General features: G+C 39.2%; 1 protein-coding gene across 2 annotated transcripts in view; it reads left to right on the top strand.

Annotated features, from left to right (window-relative positions):
* The window catches only part of PPA1 (inorganic pyrophosphatase 1), a 38,987-nt gene extending 29,682 nt beyond the window's left edge, over positions 1-9,305 (top strand). For both annotated transcript variants that reach the window (XM_041750663.1, XM_041750662.1), the window contains exons 7-11: positions 230-357; positions 631-716; positions 7,161-7,230; positions 8,223-8,265; positions 8,952-9,305. In XM_041750663.1, the coding sequence (XP_041606597.1) occupies positions 230-357; positions 631-716; positions 7,161-7,230; positions 8,223-8,265; positions 8,952-8,983 (359 nt within the window). In that variant the 3' untranslated portion in view covers positions 8,984-9,305. The remainder of the gene's footprint in view (positions 1-229; positions 358-630; positions 717-7,160; positions 7,231-8,222; positions 8,266-8,951) is intronic.
* Positions 9,306-16,270: the final 6,965 nt, after the last annotated feature.

The following is a 16,270-nucleotide window of genomic DNA, read 5'->3' on the forward strand; positions in this document are numbered from 1 at the left end:
CTCCCTCTCTTTTAATAGAAGTTACTATTGTATTGATCCCTTAATACACTAGATGATTTCCTTTTTATGTGTATGTGTTCTCTTTATAACATGGTGGTTAGTTCTAATGCTATGCTATCTTTTACTTTGTTGATAATCTATCTCATAGCTCTCTCAAAGTACATACTTGAGATTTTTATTGCATGAATAATTATATATGCATCTTGCAACCTGCTTATTCTCTTCTTAGATATTAATGATGTCAAGCGGCTGAAACCTGGCTACCTGGAAGCTACTGTGGACTGGTTTAGAAGGTACAAGGTTCCTGATGGAAAACCAGAGAATCAGTTTGCTTTCAATGCAGAATTTAAAGATAAGGTAATGCATCATTTTGACGTATAGCTTTAGGCCTGTTTGTATTGAGACTAATGTAACTTTTATTAACCATTTAAAGACTATATGATCATAAAACAAGTGTTTAAAGACATAAGTGAGACAGCCTTAATGTTGATTTATTCATTTAAATGTTCTCTTCTGTTTTTGACATGAGGAAGTGAATTCAGAAAAGACAGAGTTATCAGGCTTTGGGAAACTGCTAACAAGGAAAGAACACTTATCTGTCGTTGTAAGGCATATCTCTTCAAATTACAGGATTTTGCAATTGATATTATTAAAAGCACTCATGACCATTGGAGAGCATTAGTGACGAAGAAAATCGATGGAAAGGGAATCAGTTGGTAAGTAGTAACTCTTCTCTGCATGTTTAACACAACAAGCACATCAGCTTGCTCCAAAGGTTTCAATGACATAAGCACGCTGTATCATTACATTCCCTTAGAACAGAGATAACTGGTTTTGTCATTCAGTGCTAAAGTGAGTGGGAAGGTAGATATGAAAGCAACTGAAAAGTACTCGTAAGATACTCTCTGAACAAGTACAAACTAAAACCATAAAGGGAGAGTGAGATCAGAGCTTCATGAGGGTATCGAAAGGCTTCCTCATATTGGGGTGCTCCGAATGTAGTGAATAAAACAATGTTGAGTGCAAAGTTTTTCTGATATAAATATGTAAGATATGCTGCAGCTAAAACCAGTATCTACCACGTACACAAAATTTACTACTGCTAATAATAATAGCTAATATTTGGTGAGCAGTTGAATATTTGCCAAGCACGTAGCAGGGAAATTAAACTTAACCAATGTCCTCCCCTGATAAGTGTTTTAGAGTTAGGACTCACATCCAAGCCTGTCTGGCCCCCAAACCATGGTCAGGATCATATACTTCCTCTTGGGTATGTAAAGATTGACAAGAGAATGCCCATTATCACCACTTAACTAATGTTCTTGAAATAGTAGTCAGTGAAGTATATAAGGGAAATGACGTGTTTTGATGCAGGAATATTGGAAAAGGAGGAGCAAACTGTCACAGGTATATGATTTTGTAACCAGAAAACAATAGGAAAAGTAAAGAATTCAGCAAGGTGACCAACTACAAAATGAATATATGTGTATTCATTTTGATAGCTTTCTATATACAAATGGTAACAGAAACTATAGTGGAGGAAAAGGCCCCATACAGAATATAGTATTTAAGAAATAAAACATACCACGGTATAAACAAGACATCGGTAGGACCCAGAAGAAGAAAACTTTAAGACTATTGAAGAATATAAAATCTGTTGAATGAAAAGGAAGCTATGTTTGTAAATAACATTGTAAATAACATTTCCGTTTCATTAGAAGAAATTTACATGTGAAAATAGCCAGGAAAATTCTGGGGGGGAAAATGAGGTAGTGGTGGTGGGGTGGAGTTATCTTTGTCCTGTTTAGTAATATTGTTTTCCTGAAAGTTTGATGTTGAAGAAGAAAGTCAGATCACTCAGTCCTTTAGAGTTTGGTAGACCCACAGAGGTAGGGGAATTTAGTTTATAACAAAGTATTACAGGTGGAGGGTTTTGGACCTCTGGCTGTTTAAGAAAACAGGCTAGATCTCGATCTTGCTCATATACTCTTTTTTTTTTTTTTCCTTGAGATTTTATTTATTCATGAGAGACATACAGAGAGAGAGAGAGAGAGGCAGAGACACAGGCAGAGGGAAAAACAGGCTCCATGCAGGGAGCCTGATGTGGGTGGCACTCCATCCCGGGTCTCCAGGATCAGGCCCTGGGCCAAAGGCAGCGCTAAACTGCTGAGCCACCAGGGCTGCCCTCCTATATCCTTTTATCAGAGATGCATAGTGGCATCTGCCACCATGTGCTGCCTGTTTCTTTTTCTTTTTTTTTTTAATATTATATTTATTTATTTGAGAGAGAGAGAGAGCACAAATGAGGAGGAGGGTCAGAGGCAGAGGGAGAATCAGGAGCCTGATGCAGGCCTGGCCCAACCCTGAGATTATGACTTGAGCTGAAGGCAGTTGCTTCACTGACTGAGCCACCCAGGTGCCCCTGGCTGTTTCATTTTGTGTCTCAAAGGTGCTGTAACTGGGCAGGTGGCTCCCTGAGTGCCCCTCAGAAGTAGTTCAGCACCTTTCTTACATTTAGCTTTTCCCCACTTTTATGATAACAGGGTGCGGTCTGTTAGTACTTGAGTTTGCAGCCCTTATATCAGTATTCAATTCCAGACACATAAATTTTGATGTGAAAAGATTCTCGAAAAAGTATAATTGAATTTCTTTATTAGCTTATAGCAGAGAAGGCCTTTCGAAACAGAGCACAAACTCAAAATCCATACAAGATACGGATATTTTTATGTATCAAGAGACAGTTTTTCCCAGTTGTATTTTTTTATTTGAACAAAACACAACAAAGGGCTAAATAGCTTGTTCAAGTTGGTAAGAAAGACTAACAACTCGATAGAGAAAAAAGGTAAGAGAAGGAAGTTTACATAGAAGAAGGTATATAGTCTGACTCATAATTTAAAAAGCAATTCAGGGGCATCTGGGTCGCCCAGCTGATTGTCTGTCTTCAGCTCAGGTCATGATCTTAGGGTCCTGGGGTCAAGCCCTGCATCGGGCTCCCTGTTCAGTGAGGATGAGCTTCTCCCTCTCCCTCTGCCCTTGCTCATGTTCTCTTTCTTGCTCACTCTCTCTCTGTCAAATAAAATAAATAAATAAAATCTTGGGGAAAAAAATGCAATTCAGCAAGATGATGGTATCACCCATTAGACTTGCAAAAATTAAAAAAAAAAATAGATGATAGCTAGGGATACCAAGAACATACATATGTAGCTGCTAAGCTATAGATATCTTAGTAAAGGGCAGTTTGACAGGATCCAGCCCAGAAATTAAAATTGCATATATGGGATCCCTGGGTGGCTCAGCGGTTTAGCTCCTGCCTTCAGCCCAGGGCGTGATCCTGGAGTTCCAGGAACGAGTCCCACGTCGGGCTCCCTGCATGGAGCCTGCTTCTCCCTCTGCCTGTGTCTCTGCGCCTCTCCCTCTCTCTCTCTCTCTCTCTCTGTGTCTATCATGAATAAATAAAAAATAAAATATTTAAAATATAAAACAAAATAAAATAAAATTGCATGTATTTCTTCATACCACCACTGCTAGGAATATATCCATAGTTCACCAAGATCCATGTATAAAATGGTGTCATTTATAATAACAAAATGTTATGTAATATAATGGTTATGTACATCTATGTAATAGAATAGTAATTAGCACATTCAAAAATCTCTATATATGTTGATATGGAATGATATCCAAAATATGTTAAGGGAGAAAAGCAAAGTTCCTAGTAGTATATTTAATATGATCCCATTTATGCAAGATAAACACCCACCCACCCACATGCCAGCATCTGTATTTATATCTAAATTTTTTTCTTCTGGGGGAAATAAGAACTATAAATTGCCTTTGAAGACAGTCACCTGGAGAGGAGAGGAAGGCTTTCATTTTATGATTGTCTGCATTTTCTTTTTTTTCTTTAATTTAAGATTTTATTTATTTATTCATGAGAGACACAGAGAAAGGCAGAGAGAGAAGCAGGCTCCATCAAGGGAGCCCGGTGTGGGACTTGATCCTGGGACTCCAGGATCACGCCTTGAGCCACAGGCAGGCACGCTCAACCGCTGAGCCACCCAGGCATCCCTAGATCATTGTTTAAATCTCTGAATTCTAAGAGGTGAAACTTTTCTATCAAAGCACATGGACACAGTTTATCAGAGTATTTTCCAGAAATATTTCTCTGGGAACTAGGTGTTGCTCCCACTAGGACAGTTTATCTCAGATATTTCACTAGCACTGATAGGAACTGATAAGTTTTTTGTTTTTGTCTAATTAGGAAGGATATGTTTCTCATTTTAATTTGCATTTCTAGTTATTTCAGTGAGAATTACAGGGCATTCAGTCATTACAGGGCATTTCTAAATTTGAACTTGTTTTGGGTACTTGAATAAAAGTGGCAACAAGAATAACTATGCCGTGGCAAAATAAATAGAATATATAATATAGGTGGAGAAAGCTTTCAACTAAATCAAACTTGACTTTCATCTGGTCTACCATCTTCAACTTTTTAAAAAATTATTTTTCATTGGGATGTAATTGACATAACATTGTGTTAGTTTCAGGTATACAGTGTAATGAGTCGATTTGTATTTATTACAAAATGATCATGGTAAGTCCAGTTAACATCCATCACTGTACATAGTTACAACATTTTTTTTTTCTTGATATAAGAACTTTCAAGATCCACTGTCCTAGCTACTTTCAAATATGCGATATGGTATTATTAACTATAGTCACTATGCTTGTACGTTACATACCCATGACTTAGTCATAACTGATAATTGGCAACTTTGACCCCCTTCACCCATTTCGCTCACCCTTCACCTCACCTCAGGTAACCACCAATATGTTCTCTATATCCATGAACTTCGGTTTTTTGTTGTTGTTGTTGTTTGTTTTTTTTAGATTCCACATATAAGTGAGATTATATGGTATTTATTTTTTTTGTATGACTTATTTCCCTTAGCATAATGCCTTCAAGTTCCATCTATGTTGTCATGAATGGCAAGATCTCATTCTCTCTTATGGCTGAGTAATATTCCATTGTGTGTGTATATACTACATTTTCTTTATCCGTTCGTTCATTGGAGGACCTTTAGGTCGTTTCCGTGTCTTGTTGTAAATCCTGCTACAAAACATGAGGTTTTCCATTTAGTGTTTTTGCTTTCTTCAGATAAATACTCGAAGTGGAATTATTGGATCATAGGGTAGTTCTATTTTTATTTTTTTGAGAACTCTTCATACTGTTTTCCATAGTGGCTGCTCCAGTTTGCATTTCCTCCAAGAGTGCGGAAGGGCTTCATTTTTTCTACATCCTACTAACACTTGTTATTTCATACCTTGTTTGTGACAGCCATTCTAACAGGTGTGAGGTGATACCTCATTGTGGTTTTGATTTGCATTTCCCTGATGATGAATGATGTTGAGAATGTTTTTTTTGTATTTATTGGTAATCTGTATGTCTTCTTTGGAAAATTTCCTGTCCAATCCTCTTACCCATTTTTATTTTTATTTTTATTTTTATTTTTATTTTTATTTTTTTATTCTTTTTTTAAATTTTATTTATTTATGATAGGCACACAGTGAGAGAGAGAGAAGCAGAGACATAGGCAGAGGGAGAAGCAGGCTCCATGCACCGGGAGCCCGACGTGGGATTCGATCCCGGGTCTCCAGGATCGCGCCCCGGGGCCAAAGGCAGGCGCCAAACCGCTGCGCCACCCAGGGATCCCTCTTACCCATTTTTAAATCAGATTTTGTTTGCTATTGAGTTGTTTGGGTTCTTTATATATTTTGGATCTTAACCCCTCATCAGATATATGCTTTGCAAATATTTTCTCCCATTTAGTAGGTTGCATTTTAATTTTGTTGATGGTTCCCTTTGCTGTGCCAAAGGCTTTTTAGTTTGAAGTGCTCCCAACTTACAGATTTTTGCTTTTACCTTTGCTTTTTGGATAAATCCAAAAATTTATCCTCAAGACTAATGTCAAGGAGCTTACTGCCTATGTTTTCTTCTAGGAGTTTTATGGTTTCAGGTCTTACATTCAAGTCTTTAACCTATTTTGACTTAGCATTTGTGTATGATAGAAGACGGCGGTCCAGTTTCATTCTTTTGCATGTGGCTGTCCAGTTTTTCCAACACCATGTGTTGAAGAGGCTGCCATTTTCTCATTGTATCTTCTTGGCTCCTTTTTTGTAAACAAAATTGACCTTATACAGATGGATTTTATTTCTGGGCTTTCTATACTGTTCCTTTGATCTATGTATCTGTTTTTGTTTTTTTTTTATGATAGTCACAGAGAGAGAGAGAGAGAGAGAGGCAGAGACACAGGCTGAGGAAGAAGCAGGCTCCATGCACCGGGAGCCTGATGTGGGATTCGATCCCGGGTCTCCAGGATCGCGCCCTGGGCCAAAGGCAGGCGCCAAACCGTTGCGCCACCCAGGGATCCCTATGTATCTGTTTTTATGCTAATACCATACTGCTCTGATCGCTGTGGCGTGAAATCAGGAAGTGTGATGCCTCCAGCTTTGCTCTTATTTCTCAAAATTGTTATGACTATTCAGGGTCTTTTGTGGGTCCACATAAATCTTAGGATTGTTTGTCCTGTTTCTGTGAAAAATGCCACTGAATTTTGGTAGGGATTGCATTGAATCTGTAAATTGCTTTGGGTAGTATAAATATTTTGATATTTTATTAATTCTTCCAGTCCATGAGCATGAGCATGGACTTTCTTTCCATTTATTTGTATTTTCCTCAATTTCTTTTTATTAAGGTCTTATAGTTTTCAGCTTACAGCTCTTTCCATGGTTAAATTGGGATGCCTGGCTGGCTCAGTCAGGAGAGCATGCAACTCTAGATCTTGGGGTTATGAGTTCAAGCCCTACGTTGGACATAGAGATTACTTTTAAAAATTTATTCCTAGATATTCTGTTCTTTTTGTAACTGTAAATGTTACTGTTTTCTTAATTTCTCTTTCTGATTGTTTATTACTGTGTGTGGAAAATGCAACAGATTTTTGTATATACTGATTTTGTGTCCTGCACCTTGAGTAAACTTGAGATTCAGGAAAACCTGACTTGAATCTCATCTGGTCTACCATCTCAACCTACTGTTTTTTAACTAGTAAGAGACCAGCTTTGTTACTGTGACTCATGACTACTTCTGTTTTGTTTGATAGCATGAATACTACGGTGTCTGAGAGCCCCTTCAAGTGTGATCCTGATGCTGCCAAAGCTATTGTGGATGCTGTATGTAAAACTTTTGTTTGAACGAGAGCATACCTGGTGGCTAAAAAAATATGATGCTAATGGGGAGAGAAAGTACTTCTCTCAACAAATATTGGAGTTCCTCCTGCATGCATGTTATTGTGTGAGGTCTTGAAACCACAAACCATGAGTGGACCCAAGTAGACAGTGGACTGAAGGGAGAGGCTGGGAAGGGCCCCAGTCAATTCCAAATGGGAAAATAGTACAATTATAACAATCAAAATGATTCCAGAATGTACTAACTAACCCAAATACCTGTGTACCAATTAACCAGAACTTACTGGACTTGGTTATAGCAAGGACTAAGAAAGTGGCCAAGTTTCAGGCACCATGCAGGAGTGGCTCATAATGCTAGAAAAGGCTTTCTTGTACGGTAGTAGACTATTCATGAAGGAAAGAATTTTAGCTTGTATTATTTTTAATTATTTTATTTAGATTAACCAAAAGACTGAACGAGGTAATCTTATTCTCATTTATGATATCCAATAAGGAAAACAAAAGAAAATGAAGTCTGACTTTGTACTGCCTTGTAAATGGGGTATGGTACAAGGAAAAAACATTGAAGCCTGTATATTTAGATTTATCTTTATATATGAATCCTGACAAAGTTGAGGTGAATAAGAAAAATTGGAAGACAAAAACCATTAGCTAATATAACTTTTCAATGAGAATACTCTGTCTACTTTCTATGTATATGTATGTATATATAAAATCATTATATAAGCATCAATCAGTTATTTCAGGCAACATCTCTATTTATTCTCCCGTGTGCAATTGAAAGCTAAGAGGCCTGAATTGGTTTTTGGTAGTCAAATGAACCTCCTATATGTTATAAATTATTTTTAGGACCTAAAAATTGGGAAAGTTCTCTTCTGTTCAGATTCCTTTTAATTTTTTTATTGGTATACTTTTTTTTTTTTTTAGCTTACTTGTTTTCTGGAATTAGACTAATATATTTTAATATTTTATTTTAGTTACCGCCACCATGCGAATCTGCCTGCACAGTACCAACAGATGGTAAGATCTATATTCTAGTAAAATTACACTAAACAGTGTATGTGTGGGAAAATTATATCTATCTACAGATACATATTACACACCACATCCACAGAGAAAGAGAAGGGGGAGGGGAAGAAACATTTTTAGAGTTCCATAAGTATGTGGGAAGAAAGATGGTTGTAACACCACCTTTCACGCCACCCCCCATCACAGCAATTCCCAAACCATGACCCACTGTTCCCCTCTGGGTTTCAGGTAGATGCCTTATGGATGTTGGAGCAGGTGGGGCTCTGGATCCCCATCAGGCCACCAGCTGCTTCACCCAGAAAGCAGTTTTCTCTCCCTTTATGTTTAGAGTTCTCTGTAGGGGGCAACTCTGTCAGGACCCCTCTCACTTCGCTCACTCTCAAATTAAAAAAGAAAAAGCATTCTCTGTAAGAGTCTTCTGGTGAGAATCACATATATATTGATTAGTATCAAGAGTGAGAAAGCCCAAAACACTGTGATTAAATTACCTATTTTTGCTGCGGTGAAACTTAGGTGTAAGTTTGTTTTAAGGTAATCCATGGTAGGATACATTAAAGCAAGTATGGTATTCTTTGTTATAGTTTGACTGTATTTTGATTTTTTTATTATTATTTAAAAATTTTTGAATCTTAATAGAGATTCTAATTTGTTTTTTTTTTTTTTTTCTCTGAATGCAGTGGATAAGTGGTTCCATCACCAGAAAAACTAAGGAATATTCTGTGGAATACAAGCTTGATATTCCTGCATCCTATTCATGTGGAGTATTAGATGCAAAGTAGTAGCTTTTCAAAACTTTAAATTCATAGAACTAATCTAACTAAAGCAAAATTCTGCTGTGACCAATATATTCAGGATGTTATATATCTAAAAGCATTCTTCATATCTCAACTAAGATAACTGTTAGTACACTCTTCAATATCAAAGCAGTTGTAATTTGGAAGTCATTTGTGAATAAATGTGCAAGATGAGTGCATATTGGATGTATATGTTTACCATTTGTTAGAAAATAAAATTATTTTGCTGAAACTTCATTTATAATATTTTTACTTTAATCTGAAGCCTGACATTACCAAACAGGCATGCGTGCTATTTGGTGTTTGTTTTCTATCCATGATCTTATAATTTAATTTCAAAATTATTAGACTAAAACTGACTTTATTTTTAGGAACCTGAGAATAAAATCCCTTATGTTTACAGTAGTCTGACACTATATTCCTACTGATTCCTAGCATCTCATTATAAAGCAAAAGCTTTTAAACTTCTATCCTAGTGAAAAGCAAAACTTTGCTCACCTTTTGAAATGATATAGTTACTTTTTTTACTTCTTGAATCAGCAGATTGGATTCTTAAGTCATTTGTGTTGTATTCTGAGATATCCACTCCAAATAGCTTTGTGATTAAGGTCGTGGTTTTTGGAGCTGTACAGACCTGAATTTTCAATCCTAGCCCATCTGCTTTTAACTCTGTAATCTTAGGTCAGTTAACCCACTACCCAGCTTTGGTTTCCTCATTTGTAAATAAGATGTTACTCATGTAATGGCCTGTATTAAGTAAATTTTTTTAATTGAAATTTTTTGAGATGATTGTGGATCCACATGCAATTGTAAGAAAGAGAGTCTCTCTATACCTTCCCATTTCCTCCAAAGATAGGATTTTGCAAAACGATAGTATAATATGACCACTTAGGACACTAGCTTTGATATGGTTTGCTGATCTTATTCAGATTTTCCAGTTTTACCTATGCTCGTTTGTATGGCAAATCGTTCTGTACAACTGAATCTCCCATGTATGTTCTGGCATCCTACAAGACACTGAACAGGTTTGTTTTGTTTTATTTAACATTTTATTTATTTGAGAGAGAGTGTGTGAGAGAACATGAGTGGGGGTAGGGGGAGAGGGAAAGAGAAGATACAGACTCCCTGCTGAGCAGAGAGCAGGGCTCTATCCCAGGACCCTGAGATCATGACCTGAGCTGATTAACCACTGAGCCACCCAGGTGCCCCAAGACATTGAACAGTTCTGACAGCATACCCTCGTCTTGTCCTTTTACAACCACACCTTCCTCTTACAGGTTCTCCCCACCCTCATCCTTAACCCTTGGCAACCACTAATCTGTCCTCTATTTCTACAATTTTGTCATTTCAAGAATACTATATAAATGGTACCACACAGTGGGTGGCCATGTGGGATTGGCTTTTTTCACTCAGCATAATTCCCTGGAGATTCTTCTAAATTGTTGCATGTATCAATAGTTCATAGCTTTTTATTCATCCCTTTTTATTGCTAAGTAGTATTCCATAGTAGGCTTATTCTAGTTTCTGGCTATTACATGTAAAGCTGCTGTGAACATTCCCAGACACATAGGTGTGTCAGCATCACCCATCACTGTGATTGCTAGGTGAAATGATGGATGCATGCTTAGTTTCTTTTTTTTTAAATTTCTTTTTTAAATTTATTTATGATAGTCACACAGAGAGAGAGAGAGAGGCAGAGACACAGGCAGAGGGAGAAGCAGGCTCCATGCACCGGGAGCCGGACATGGGATTCGATCCAGGGTCTCCAGGATCGCGCCCTGGGCCAAAGGCAGGCGCTAAACCGCTGCGCCACCCAGGGATCCCACATGCTTAGTTTCATAAGAAGCTGCAAGATTGTTCTCCAAAAAGGCTGTACTAGTTCACATGTAAGATAATTACTGCTATTTTGCTTTTTATCCTGTTTGGTGTTTGCTTGGTGTTTATCCTGTAAATTTGTGTCTTTCACCAGTTGTGGGAATTTTTTAGCAGTATTTCTTCAAATACTCTTTCAGCCCCAACCGTACTCTTCCTCTCTTTGTGGGAGGATCAGTTGAGGGATCCACATGCCCTTCCTCCAGAGATACCCGCCAGTGCCTTGAAGCAGTGTCTCTTTGTGGGACCCTAATGATACAAGGGTTGGATCTTTTGCTGCTGTCCATGAGTCCATAGGCTCTTGTTTTGTTTTTCCCACCTATTTTCTCTTTGTTTCAGACTGGATGAGTTGTGTTGTGTTCTGTCCTTGAGTTTGTGAAACCTGTCCTGTCATCTCCAAGCTCATGGTGAACCTAGCCAGCAGGTGTTCCTGTTATTATGGAACTGTTAGATTACTGTATTTTTAATTCTATGGTTTCTATTCTGTTCTTTTTTATAACTTCTATTTCTTTGCAGAGATTTTCTATTTTTTAACTTACTTCAAGGGCGTTTCTAATTGACAGTCTAATTGCAGTTTTAAGATGGCTGCTTTAAAATCCTTTTCAAGATTCATTACTGTGTTGACGTCCGTTGTCTTTTTTCACTCAAGTTGTGATTTTCTTCGTTCACGATATGATGGGTTAGTTGTGTCTTAGACATGTTGTCTATTATGTAAATTTTACGTAAATTTTGTATTTTAGCAGGCATCCTCCACCAAGGCCTAGCACATGGGGCTCAGCCTACTTTATGGACTGTGGTTTCATGGTGGTTTAATTTTCAGTGGCTTCGGACTGTTAACTCTGGTGTGCTTGGTTTTCTCTGGTGCTGTGGGGCTTCTGTTGGTTCCTGCAGGTGCTGCTTCAAGGCACTGGCGGGTATCTCTGGAGGAAGGGCATGTGGATCCCTCAACTGATCCTCCCAACTCAGGCAAGTGTCCCTGGGTTGGGGAGGAGTCTTATTTAGCCTACAAGGATAAAGAGGCTTCCTGGACTAGTCTACCTGCTATAGCTGGGTTTCTCCCTTGGGCTCAGCCTGCCCACCCACCTAGGAGGCTCTTGATGGAAACAGGGAGTCTGGAAAATACCTCCAGACTTATTGGTGGCTTATTCCTGGCTAGTCTTCCCACCCTTGCCAAGTGGTATCATGCCGACCAGAGAGACTCCCATTCTCTAAAGGAGAGGAGTGAGCCTATTTTACTAGGTCAAGAGTTGAGAAAGACTCTCTAGTTGGGTGGTAGGATGTATGTGCTCTTGCCACTGTGCTGTTTTTTGGTCCTGGTCCCAAATCAGCTCACCTTTTTGCCACCTTTCAGAGTTTTCCTTTGATTGTCTCTTTTGCCATTTCCAGGATTGAAGCTGTGCTTAGCCATGAGGGGCAGGGAAAAATGGGTCTATGTATGCTATCTTGTTTGGACCCGAATCAGAAACATCAGCATTCAGATTTTAGCAATGTTTCTCTTACTCCCTTTTAAGTGTATTTTTAAATGTTGTCTCAGTCATGATCCTATGTGATTTCTTAAGTGATTTATTTGTCAGGATGAGAAATAGATTTTGTAATGAAAGATTGTATAGGGACACCTGGGTGGCTCAGTGGTTGAGCATCTGCCTTCGGCCCAGGACGTGATCTCGAAGTTCCAGGATTGAGTCCTGCGTTGGGCTCCTGCACAGAGCCTGCCTCTTCTCCTTCTGCCTGTGTCTCTGTCTCTCTGTGTGTCTCTCATGAATAAATAAACAACAAAAAATATATATATAAAGAAAGATTATACAATGTGCAAGACTTCATAAGAATTGGCCCAGTTCAGTCCCGGTGGCTCAGCGGTCCGGGGCGTGATCATGGAGACCCAGGATCGAGTCCCATGTCAGGCTCCCTGCATGGAGCTTGCTTCTCCCTCTGCCTGTGTCTCTGCCTCTCTCTCTCTGTCTCTCATGAATAAATAAATAAATAAAATCTTAAAAAAAAAAAATTGGCCCACTAGTTAGGAATCAGCAAGGTTTTTGACAGTTTTCAATGCAGCAAATGATTGAATTTTTTCCCACGGACTTAGAAGTCAAATCTGACTATATCACCATGGTTAAATTACTTAACCTATTTGAGCTTTAGTTTTTCCATCTGTAAGATGATCATGAAGCCATCACAGGATGGAAGGAATGTAGATGAAGGATTTCCAGAGTGCCAAAGTGGTAAGAGGCTTGCTCGATGGAGGCTGGTTGTTCATAATTGTAATCTCAACAACAGTGAGTGTGAGCAATGCATTTTTCCAGATAAGGGAATCTGAAAGAGGCCCAGCTGTGTAAAGAGTCTGATTGAGAACTCCCACTGGAAATTCAAATTTCATTTTCACCATCAGAACCTAAGCCTGCATGTGCTACAGCTATAAAGGCACTTATGTCCTATTTGATCAGTATATTTACTCTGTGAGGGCTTAAACTGTTCTTTTACACAGAATGTTCCTTATATTTAAAAAGAGCTGCCCCTATTGCTTTCTGGGAGTCTGGGCAGAAGGGAATTAGCTTTTACAATGACAAGAATGCTATATAAGTTGCTTTGTGGTGGGCAAATATTTAAGAATTAGGAACTTGAGTTCACTACTATATAGTTCATTGTTCCCTCTGCTAGTCTTTGGAATCTTTCCTTTAGTTATTACAAAACCTTTAAATTAACAGAAAATACTCATCAGAAGTAAGATTAAGCAATGAAAAAATCACAAGGTTATGTGCCAATCTGAATTTAAAAAGAAGCCTGAGATCAATTTGGCAGTGTCCATCAAAATTTTAAACTCACACCCTTTGAGTCAGCAATTCTGCTCTGCGAATTCATTCCAGTTGACTAAGAATAGTCAACCAAGTGCATAGTGTATGGTGGCTTTGTTTAGTCCAGCAAAACCCGGAAAAACATCTAATTGTCCAGTTCAGAAGTGGCTAAATATGTTATCAGTACCATGTAGCAGTTAAAGAATAGTCACTGCATGGGCTGATATGGAAAAGATATTCAAAATATACAAGTGATAAGAGAACCTTGTACTCTAGCAGCCAACTATGGCCGGTGGGCCAAATCCCGCCTGCTGCCTGCTGCCAGTCTGGTCTGGTAACTAAAACTGCTTTGGAACACAGCCACACCCATTCATTTGCAAATTGCTGTGCCTGCCTTCAAGCTACAAGGGAGAGTTTAGTAGTTGGGACAGAGACCATATGGCCCACAAAGCCGAAAATATTTACTATTCAACATGTTACTGAAGTCATTTGCCAACCCCTGCTCTATCCTATGATCTTCTTGGTTTTTTTTTTTTTTTTTTTTTTTTTTTTTTACAAAGTAAGCATGGGGGAAAAGAGCTACATTAGTGGATATGCTTGTATGGGCACAATTTCTGGAAATAAACAAAACCAACCACAGTTAATGATGATTATCTCAGGAGGTAGGAATGTAGAGAAGAGCATGGAAGATGTGGGGTCCAGCGAGTTTCCTTCCACTTGATGAGATTCTGCGCTCTTTAAATTGCTTTTCTAAAAGCATGTGTGACTTATTTTAATTTTTTTTTTTTTTTTAAGAAAATCAAATGAAATAGAACACCAAGGACAGTGCTTAGCACAGCTAGTGGCAGAGGGCTCCCGGCTCAAGGCAGCCTCCCTCCTGGTGGTCCTTGAACCACGAGCACTGAATCACCTGAGATATTTGTGAAAAATAAAGAAGTAAATACAATATACATATTATAGATGATAGATAGCCTTATATATATGTAAAACAGTAGTATATACATATAATACCTACTGAATTATAATTGGGTGTGGCTAGGCCCTGAAATCTAATTTTGAACCAGTTCTCCCCTCCCCGGGTAATCCTAACATTCCTCAATGTTTGAAAACCGCTACTCTAATCATAAATCAGAGAAAGAGTTCTCAGCAGGTTGTAATATAATCAGCATGAGATAATCAGCAAACATCTACCACAGCAACAAAAATAGCTCCCATTTGTGGGGCGCCTGGCTGGCTTAATTGATAGAGCATCTGCCTCTCTATCTCAGGGTTGTGAGTTTGAGCCCCATGGTGGGTGCAGAAGATTACTCGAAAAAAAAATCTTAAAAATAAGTAGCTCCAATTGGTATTTGCTAAGTAAATATCAGGCCCTGTTCTATATACTTTATGTAATTCATCTCATTTAATGCACTTGCAACATGGAACTAGGGAGGCCAAGTGACCTCCCTGAGGTCTCTGAGTGCCTTGGGCCAGGCCCTTTGCAAAGGGCTGGGAATGTGACACCATCCCAAGCCCCATGGCTCTTCCCACAGTGACAAGCTGGTCTCCTTCACCTGGCAAGTCACATCAGGTGGTCTCAAGAGGCTAACCAGCTGGGTCACCTTCAATGTACAACTCCCAATCTTGGGAAATAAGGGGCTTGACCTGGTTGCCCTGGGAGGGCCTCTTCTAGTCTGACATCCAAGGCTCCACCTGAGAGCGGTAGTGTGGATGTTCCAGGGTGACCTGTGGCTCCTTGCTGTTGCGCTCATGCACCTGAGGCCACTGTCCCCTGACCTGTCTCCTTGCCCCTTCCCTGTGGAGGCAGATGGCATAGCTGCACTGCATTCCAGCTTCAAGTCTACTTCCCTAGCCGCCCTGTCTCTCCTCCTAGCTTATTAAAACACATTGCGAGCATGGAAGTGGGATCCCTAGACTCTCTGCCATTTCTTCACAGGCAGAGGCCGTGTTCATGCCTGTCCTCCAGCACAGCACTGAGCCCACAGGGGGAGTTCACTAAGAACTTGATGTGTCTCCAATGGCTTTGAACAGAAACAACAGCTGAGCCACTCAGGCGTCCCTAAGATTTTCTCTTTACTGGGATTCCTGGGTGGCTCAGTGTTGAGCCCCTGCCTTTGGCTCAGGTTGTGATCCCGGGGTTCTGGGATCCAATCCCACATCAGGCTCCCCGCATGGAGCCTGCTTCTTCCTCTGCCTATGTCTCTGCCTCTCTCTGTCTCTCTCTATGAAGAAATAAAATCTTAAAAAAAAAAAAAATTCTCTTTCCCTCTCCCTCTGCCCCTCCCTCTTCCCTCTCTAAATAAAAATACAATACAAAAGATTGCTTTTCAGGATGATTTTTCTAATCAACATTGTATGAAATCCTCCAGATGACAAAGATCAAATGTTTACATTTGTCGCAAGATTTGAACAAACTTGTACATATTGACACAGATGGTATTCTGGTTTTTACCACTGAGCAGAAAGAAATAATTGCTTACATGTGCAACATCTTTTCACCCATTTTGAAGTGCCGTATCCTGTAGCCTGGGGCATCTGTCA

The sequence above is a fragment of the Vulpes lagopus genome, chromosome 3 (genome assembly GCF_018345385.1).
Source record: "Vulpes lagopus strain Blue_001 chromosome 3, ASM1834538v1, whole genome shotgun sequence".
Taxonomy (NCBI): domain Eukaryota; kingdom Metazoa; phylum Chordata; class Mammalia; order Carnivora; family Canidae; genus Vulpes; species Vulpes lagopus.